The sequence below is a fragment of the Chaetura pelagica genome, unplaced genomic scaffold, assembly GCF_000747805.2.
Source record: "Chaetura pelagica isolate M959 unplaced genomic scaffold, ChaPel_1.0 scaffold104, whole genome shotgun sequence".
NCBI lineage: Eukaryota > Metazoa > Chordata > Aves > Apodiformes > Apodidae > Chaetura > Chaetura pelagica.
Window position 1 is genome coordinate 4,880,574 of NW_009953786.1, and position 9,881 is coordinate 4,890,454.

The 9,881-nt window shown below is 41.5% G+C and overlaps 1 protein-coding gene across 1 annotated transcript in view; it reads right to left on the bottom strand.

Moving 5' to 3' along the window:
* Positions 1–8,759, bottom strand: part of DUSP22 (dual specificity phosphatase 22) — a gene marked incomplete at its 5' end in the record, with an annotated part of 35,866 nt that extends 27,107 nt beyond the window's left edge. The window contains 2 exons of the mRNA XM_010000909.1: positions 534–616; positions 8,723–8,759. Of these exons, the coding sequence (XP_009999211.1) occupies positions 534–616; positions 8,723–8,759 (120 nt within the window). The remainder of the gene's footprint in view (positions 1–533; positions 617–8,722) is intronic.
* Between the last annotated feature and the right edge of the window lie 1,122 nt (positions 8,760–9,881).

The following is a 9,881-nucleotide window of genomic DNA, read 5'->3' on the forward strand; positions in this document are numbered from 1 at the left end:
CTTTCCCTGCTGAAGATGACACAGCAAGTCCAGTCATTTCAGCTCTTCAGTAAAATGGGGAAAAATACTTCATGTTGAAGTGCTGGAGACTTATGGATGCTCTGCTATATTAGATATATTATAGGAGGGAGCAGTAGTTACTCCCACACCCTAAGCCTAACCAAGGCTATTTTCCACAGAAAAGGACTGCAAACCTCTTACACAGAGAGAAGAAATGCTGCTGTTTATGTGATGCTTGAATTCCACAAAGAAGAAAACTTACCTTTACTATTAAAGTAATAACACAATTCCATTATTGTGTTATATTGACTGACACTGTAATAGTCTCTTCTCTTGTTAGTTAGCTTTCTTGTTGTTATAGCAGCAGTAACAACAAAATCTATGACTGCATCCCAAAACTACAGCTGTCAAACATTGCCACAAGAAAGCAGTTTCAAAATGTCAACTGTACAAAACAAGAAATTAACCCCAAGATGACTACAACAGTCGACTGCAAAGTAAGGATTTACCATGGAGTCTCCCACACCTCTTACCTCAAGCATTGGGCGGGCACTGTCATGGATTGAAAGAATGTGCGTAATGTTATTCTTACTCAACTGCTCCACATCTCGGGCATCTGTGATAAAGGGAAAAAAAGTAAGAGAACTTCTTTAATCTCTTGAAATAACCCTCTCCTCTTTCCATTGTGCATGCTGAAAATCACTTATCATTAGTACATTTATTTTTAGAGCTTCATAAAGTAAAACCCCAAATGCAGCTGTTCTAGAACACCATCATCAGAGTGGGTAACGGGAAGACACATTTCTAACTCCAAAACAAATTACATACTATAAAAAGAACAAGCTTAAGTGACTCAGGAATATGTTCTCAAGTCAGAAGTTTCATGTATTTTGCATTTGAAATATAAGTCTGCGTATGCCTGCGTGCAGGTGATGGCCATCTGACCAAGCAGTCAGAGCTGTACAAGAAATATCTTACCTCCTCTGTACCCACAAATCCCCTTCAGGAGATGTGTTGTCACTTGGGAGACAGACCTTGTGACATCCAGATCTGAGAAATGAGGCCAACCATATAAATTGAACTGAGGTATTAATGGGCAAGCCTAAATGACAGCTAGATTCTTGCTTCCTGTGGACTAGCAGGGAAAAAAATGTGCATTTAGACAATACCTTCCATAATTTTAAGTCTGAAGAGAGATTGAGATGATCAAGATAACAAATGTTTGAAAAAGCAAAATGCTTTAGCAAGGAACTGCAGTTATGAAAAGGTGGTTCCTCGACCTGTAACCAAGGGGTTTCGAACATTCAAAACAGAAAAGCAAACTCGAGCGACTGAAAATTTGATCTAGATGGTGTGAAAGCATAGGTTTGTTTGTCTGAGAAGGAAGGTAAAATAACTTATCTGTCATCAGCGAAAAACTTTCCCCACTAAACCATTAGCATGACAGAAAATTACCTCAAAGAACCACTAATACAGGTAAAAGTTAGTTTGTGTCCATTTACTTTTGACCTTTTTATTTGAGAATGGCACAGCACACCACGGCAATTACAGCAGTGGTTTTGTGATGTGAACACCTGCCTTCCAAATCTGCCCATACAATCTGTTCACATTAGCCTGGTTGCACACAAAAAAAGAGCACTGACCACAGATGTTTCAAACCGGCTCTCTCTAGGTACAAAAATAACAATGGCATCACCTGTACATTCTTTATATACGTGCAAGAGTTCAATTAGCATCTCTTGCTTCAGCTTATTTCACTTGACTATAAGGTTTCAATGCCTTTTCTACATCACAAAGGCAAACTGGACCTTTTAATCATACTGACCTACAGACAAGATCACGTGAGCATAATAACAGGCAATAAAATGTAATCCTAATTAAATTACAAAAGCTTCTCCAAGGCTAATAAAATGGAGAGCAGTCTCAAAACTGCATTAATTTCACTTGCTACTGGTCAAGCCTGCACAATCAACATAGACGCCTAATCCTTCAGGAGAGAATGAACTCAAGTTCTGTCTGAAACCAAATTAAGGTCTCGCTTCACAAAAAACCTAAGTATTTCCTAAAAATACCAGAGTGAGCATTTCAAAAAAGAAATGCAAATGTTTGCCGGGAGAGGTCTTCTAATTCACATGACCTTGAGATTTTTTTAACTGCTTATAGGATAGTCATGATTCCTCAGAGAACACCTAGGAAGGCAAGGGCTTGGAAGCCCAGAAGCTAGCCTAAAAATCACTGTGTTCTGTTCTCCAGAGGCTAAGGGTGGATTACAGAGCCTGTTGCCTGGAACTCATGGAGTCAATGCATAACCAGCAAAATGAAACCCCGATCTCTAATTATCAGTATAACCCACATGGTAAGAAACAGCTTGCCACAGAAGACTAACAGCTTTCAAAGGAGATACGATCCAAATTAAACGTTGACTGCTTTGAACCAGTCTGAAAGGCTAATGGACACAGTAAAACCCAGAAGGACTGAAAAGATTTTCGTTCTTCATTTAACCAAAGCCTTAGGCTAAAGGAATTTCAACAAATCAAAGCTATACAGAAAGACAGTGGGATTTGAGATATTCCTAGAAAGAAGCTGGAAATGGCTATCCCTGACCTACATCCCAGGATAACCAGCAGGTTCTCAATATATTTAGGAAATAACCATTCAAATCACAAAAGGGAAAGAAGCTTCCCAGCCAATGACTGCATTATCTGGATCTAAACTTTTAACAGTTTTCAAAGGGGAAATTCCCCTGACACCTGCCTTAAGTCTCTACAAAATACTACAGACAAAGCTATTCAAACAGCAGTACAAATTATATCCTGTCACTCACTGTTTCATACCATAAATTACAAAAATAAATTAAGAGGTTATGTAAAGGACCATTAAAGGCCAAAAGAATCACCATTATCACAGCAATTCTAACTTCTTTACTGTAGCACAGTACCGTACAACCACATGCAGGCTCACTTTTTGTTATCACAGTGTGAAACATCCCATTTCCAAACTTAAAAATGAAAGCATTCATCTTTTGTATCCCTAAAGGGTCCCAAAAATGTAGCATTATTCTTCACAGTAGGTTACCTAATATTCTGTTTTATATAGTGAAACTCTTCTCAGTTAATGTAGACTTTTGAGTAAGCCTTCAGGAAACTCCTCACACAACTGGGCACAAATCACACTGGGGGAATCTTCCTCTCTCCCTCTCACCCCCATATTTAGCTTATTTTCCCTCAATGTCATTCTATGACTCTGAGCTTAACTCATATGCAGAGAGCTGCAAACACTTAACTTGCAAAAGCGTTAATAGCAAAGTCATCAAAATGAGACTGGGTGGGGGGTGCAGTGTGGTGGATACATAGGATTTGTTTCCCTGCAGCTCTGGGAAGCCTTAGTGTGTCGCTGGGGAGCAAAACACCCAGCATTTTGTGCTTCCACTCCCATATGGCAAAAGGGAGACAAGACTGCTCCAGCCACTCTGATTTAAGACACATCAGTGACTGAAGGACTCCACTACTAGAGTGATGGAGTCTCTAAATGCACATACAACCTTTTTCTCTTACTTCAGTATTTTAGTACTTCCATAAAGATGAAAGGTAAGGAATAAAAAATTCCTCCCCCTGTCAAGTTGGATGGGAAGAAACAGCTGTAGTGTCTTTCCACCTCTACTGCTAACAACAAAATACAAAAGCATCCTGTCAGGAGGGGGGGGAAGCATTACAGTGATACAGGCCTGATACGCAAAATTTAACTTCAAGTCAACTGTGAATTTACAAGATTTAATGTCTCCACAAAGTAAGTGAGGTGAGTTTATTTTCATTTTGCCTCCTTTCCTCCCATTGGCGAGCTATCCCAGACTAAATACATCCTCCCTTGTTTCTCCTCCAAAGCTGACATTTGTGACTTTGTTGTTAGTCTGTTAGACAGACATACTCCTATAACATGGTAAGCTAGAGAGTATCAAGTTTTCTGTATAAAATGTTAGGTTATTTATTGCCTTAGAGAAGGCAAATCAGCCCAGTAGGTACAACAGTATTAAGCTTCAAAGTGTAGATGTATAGAGCCTACAGCTTCACCATCACTAGATTTTATTTTTTTTAATAAAGCAACTTTTTGTCTACCCTATTTTCTGCTTTGGAGAAAACCAGAGACAGATACCAAAAGAAGAACCTCCTCTCTAATGGTTCAGAGCACTAAAAGCTATCACTAAGAATGGTTTCTCATCAGGAGAGCTTTGTTTCAGCGTCCAGTGATTCACACTTAAGAAAAACACACACACAGGGAAAAACAAAGCACACAAACAAAAATTCCCCATTTTCTGTCTCCACACTGTGTTTTAATACACATTTTGTCCCAGCCTCCTGAAATTACCTTCTCAGGGAGTGAGAAAGGTGGGGGAAAGGGTCCAGTCCTCTGGCTAATGAAAGTACCTGTAAAACATCTTCCTTCAAAAAGATTAATGTGAAAAAGGGAACGGTATCTTCACGTTCTCCTGTTTTCAGTACCTGAAATAAAGCCTTAGAAAAAGGAACTTTTCCCCAAAACAATTAGGGCCCTTGATAACAGGAATTAATTTAATCTAGAAACACAGCAGAAACACTTGGTGGGCACTGCCTTTTTATACACTTAGTAACAGGAAGGGCAGAAACTTTCCCAAGACTCTCTAGCTCATCCACAACAACACTGGACTCTCTGGGGGGAATTAAACCTTATAGTGTGGCTTTCCCCTTCAAATCAAAAAGCCCCAGATATTCCATCGGAAAAACATGAATCTTCCAAATTTGTTTACAAGGAAGGAAGGACAAAAGCTCTTCAATATTCAAAGACAGAAACACTCCTTGAGTCTCTGGTGCTTGCTACTGATACACCTTTCATTTTGGAACAAAACAAGCACCCATTTCAAACATCCTATCAAAAGAAATGGTATTTTTTTTTCTATTTGTGCAGAGAAAAAGGCTAAAAAGCCCTGTCGTATCAGTCTCAAGGAACAAAACACCTATTTTCATTGTAAGCACAGGTGCCTTTCAGGGCACATCAGGTTTCCAGTGTAGAAGACACACGGGCCTACAATCCCACAATAAATTCTTTGTCTTTTGAAAGGATTAACACTCATTTGTAAGGTACAAATGGAACAAACCAAAATTTCCCCCAAACTAGAGGTGGGAAGAAGAGTTCACTTCCTCTTTTTCTTCCCTCATTTTTCTCTCTTTCTCTCTTCTCTCATTTTTCTCTCCCCACCCTCCCATTTGCAAAGAAGTAACTCCTCATTAACTTCCACTGAAGAAGCTCAAGAGGTCTGATTTTGCCTTCTGGGCTTTCAGACTAAACTCAGTCTTGGTATTTCGTATGGACATCTGTGGTTCATCTTGAATTTTTCTGCCCTCTAGCTGTGCAATCTCAAATACACTCAGGAATACACCACAATTTTAATGTGCTATTGGTAAGTAGAATCATGCTTATAGATCTTGTCAGATAACATGCCCTTAAGCACATGCTGAGATCTATGCTTTTTCAGGAAGTTTTCCCAAGGCATTCTCACGTCCTGTGGACTTAAGGGAATTTCAGCATGTACTTCAGTGCTTTCTATACTCAGGACTACACATAACTTTCTACCCTAAGATGGTTACAAAAGCCTCTCTCATTCTATGTACCTAATGGTTCATGCAGCAACAGACAAACCAGGAGCAAGCTCAACTCCTGCTTCTGCCACAGATTAACTTCACAAATTTTTCTTTGGCCTTAGCTTATCTCTCAATCAAATGCACAGAAGTTTGTGTTTGCAATGTCACAGATTGGTTTTAAGTTGATTAGGCCTAAAGACAGTAAGAAACCCTATACATGAAGTAGAAACATTGGTGAATATTAGATAATAATTCCCCAACTGGAACAATTGCTTAAGGTCTTCTTCAGACAACCAGCCCTCCAGGATTACAGCGTTTGACATACTTAATATCCTGCTTTCACTTAGCAGGAAGGCACCCACTTGGAACAACTGTACCTCTCCCCAGTCAGACAGTGTCCCCAGAGGTCCCCCATGCAGGAGGGAGACAGGAGTCTCTGTATTTATCCTAGCTATGCAACCCTGCCTGCCCAGGCTCTCTGAAGAGTCACTGGAGGGAGGAGGGGAGATTATCCTCCAGAGGGCAGATCAGAGCGACTCAGGGATACCGGACTCACCTGGAGAAGCTCCCTCCTCTCTGCTACCTATACAGAGACCCAGAGGGTGCCAGGATGCCTCAGCCCTGTGTCCAGGTGAGATGCACAATGCCAGGGCTTCCGAGTTACTCCTCTTACTGACCAGATGCAGTTTATTCAATTCAAGCTATCAGTCTCAAGCTGAAGAAATGGGAGACTGCTCAAAAGTGTATTACAGCAAATAATTTTATAAACCCATGTCTTTAAAAGTATCCAGACATTTCAGCTGCCCAAATCAGGATACTCTAAGCAGTGCCAACTACCAATATACACTGCTGCATATTTCGCAGTAAACAATCCCCTCTATGGCAGTCTCAAGATTCATTAGTCACTTTTTGAAAAAGTGCCATAAATCAGAACATGCCCCAAGAACATGGTAATTCAACTTCTCCAGAAAAATACAGTGGTGATTAACCAACAGCCTGTTCTGAGTGGGATGACTTCACTGCACAGAAAGCTCACTGCAATTGCTCTCAAGCAGCGAGGCAGAGGGGGTGCTTGAGGGACAGGGGATGCAGAAAAAGATAAAATTATACAAGTTTCCTTTTGTATTAGTAACACAAATCTTCTTTCTTCCTCTCCAGGTATGGTAACTAATTTGAGATTATAACAACAGATACTCATGATGGCAGAAGATAATGATTACATGCAATGTGAGCAAAGGTCATAGCAATAAACAAAGTCTTATTTATGTTTTTAATCAGTTTGAAAAACAGACTCCAAACATAGATTAAAGTCAACCCATCCCTACTCTATTTATGAAGGCAGCTGGAGCACATCAGTCTCTGCTGTTTTTCAGACTCCCAGAAACACTCCCCACTCACACCACCTTCATGTGCACGCCTCTGTGCTCTGCCTAGAAGTGACCTGAAAAGCCATTTAAAGGCCACCAGCAAGGTGCACAGCTGAGTGGCCAGAGCAGCACCAGAGAGGGTCGCAGGCCCTGGCATTCGCAGAGATGCTGACTCACTCCACAACCTCGGCCAACTCCCCTCAGCTGGTCAAACTGTTCATCAGCTGAAAACAGAACTGCACCACGAAACAGATGCTCCGGCTGAGTTTCACTCCCCTGGGTGGACTGTCAAGGGCTCATCAGCAGGACAGCAACTAAGAGAGGGACCAATCTAGAGCCTCATCCCTTGGGCCCATCCTGCCCACTCTTCCAGACAGCTTAAAACCTGAAGGACTCCACTAATGAACATTCTCCCATCCTGCCTAAATAACTGGACAGGAAACGGGAAAAAAAAGAAAAAGAAAATGAAAAGAGGAAGCAATATGGCTGTGACCAAGTCAGTTAGTTTTGTCACTGGCCCATGCACTGCTTTGTCCAAAGTGTTTTAAAACTATCCTCTGCTCCTTATATTCCTTTTCCCCTGCATTCTTTGTTTATTCTCTTTTCCTTACGTGCTTCTTACCTCCATCCTCTCACTTTCCTTATCATGGCATGATTAAGTCCCTATCACACACTGGCCGTTGTACTTGTGTTTGCAACCCAACGTGGCAAAAGGCAGCTTTTACTTTCCCATGCACCTAAGGGTTGTCTCTCTAGGTGATTGGCTTCACTTCCCAAGGGGCAGCAAGCACTGGACTGGCAACATGGGTCACCAGGTGCAGAGGCAGGTAAATTGGGCAAAAAACATAGGTTTTAGGATGGAGGTGGGGGATGAAGGAAGGCTGGGCAAGAGAGAGAGAGGAGGTGCAGCTCCATCTAAATCCAGTGCAGATGTTTTCCAGTCTCAACAGATCAGCTGTGGTATCAGACAGTCCAGAAAGGACAGGATATCACAGGAGCCCCTAGGAGTCTTGCTTTGCTGTTGTACCCAAGCACATGTAAGAAATACAGAGTCTACATGTATCAAAATGACTGTACAGGGACAACTGGCTTATTTCTGAGAAGGGTCAGCAGGAGCTGCTGTTAATGGATTTCTTTGAGAACAGGTCATTTATTTCAATGTCTACATAAAGTTTCCTGTGATTTCTAAATATGGTTCTGCCTTTCTGTACACAAAATAAACCTCATGTAAAAAGGAAAAAAATCCAGAGAATCTTACATCTGACACAGACAACACAACTATCAGTGGTCAGACAGCAATCTGCAGACCCATCAGTCTCGCAAGCAGTGATAACAGAACTCTTTAGCAGTTGTTATAAATAACCAAAATAATGAAAGCAATGAGCAGCAGGCATACTAAGCCTTTACTTATAAGGAGGGCTTGAAATAAGCCTTGAAAAGAATCTGCCTGGCTTATAGGCTTGCCTGCCAAGCACATGAATCGTTTAAGGCCAATGTTTAGAAAGTCCAGCTGAAGCATACTCCAAGGAGATGTCATTCATTTTTTCTCTTCTTAAAAGTACTTGCAGAACACCACATGGATGGCAGAGCAAACAAGTTCTTCTTTAAGTTCTACCGGGTGAAATGAAAGCAATACGGGGTTAGAGAAGCTGCAGAGATGTCAGAAAATTCTGTAGGCCTGCTAAACAATACCTTAAGACCCCTGATAAGTGATCCCAGAAATAATAATAAAACTAATCTTACCTTTAAAATTGCCAATGAACAAGCCCGGCAGAATCTGTGAGAAAGAAATATAGTATCAAATATAGATATCTTGTGGTAAGATAATTTGACAAAGTTCAATTTGCATACAGGATGGAACATACTACTTCAGCAGACTATTGTCAAATGCAATCTAAAAAGCACTGACAACATTTTGTGCTTCTTTGCAACCTTCTCAAACTACATAGCACTAGGTATGCCAGGCTTTGAGAGCATTTGTTGACAGCCAGGGGGTGTTAATCATGCAGACTCTCACATAATGGAGGCTCACCAAGGATAGCTAAAGTGGATCACAAAGATGAAGTGGGCCTCACAATGTACCCCTCCCCCAGCCCCCACAGCAGGATAAGAGTTACCCTCATTTAACTAAGGATGAAACTTCATACAGAAAAGGTGATTTGCCTAAAGTTGTTCAGCAAGCTGGACAGAATACTGCGCAGAGACATCCTTCAAGTCTTTTGAAGTGTGAAACTATGCAAGTCAGAGCTGCAGCACTGTTGGGCTTTTCACTAAAGGAAATCACTGCAAACAAGAAGTGGTGTATTCACACAAAAAGAGAATTTATGAAAGTCCTCCAGTTGCTTATTTCTCTCCCAGATCTACCCACTCGTCCCAACACTCCCAGAAGCCTGCACAGGTCTCAGTTACAGAACTTTCTTTAACTGGGGAGTTTCAAGGTCACCCTGAGGACCAGCCTGTGCAGTCTGAGGACACGTGCACGCCCGCACCCAGAGGTGGCTGACACTACCTTGCTACCCCTCCCACCCTCTCATAACCCTCCCAGCTTGGAAACAGCAGTAAGGAAATGAAAAAAACCCAGACACACTGAACGCACATTTTCTGGCCCAAAAATGTAGTTCTCTGCCACCTCAAGTCTCTGACCCACGCCCACATCCTTTGAAGAGATAAGAACTGCAGTGGTGAAACCTTACAATCCATTTTTCTTCAGTACATGCAGAGCATACCGCCAATACAGACATGTCAGCACAGACTTTCTACAGCCTTAGCAACACCCAAGTGTCACCAAAACAAGTGTCTCTCGGGCACAGCTATTTAAAGGGAAAACTCCACCCATTTTGCTTGGTTGGCAGTCGCCAAGTTCCAAAAGTCATGAAGGACCTTTCATCAGGGATTATCGCCC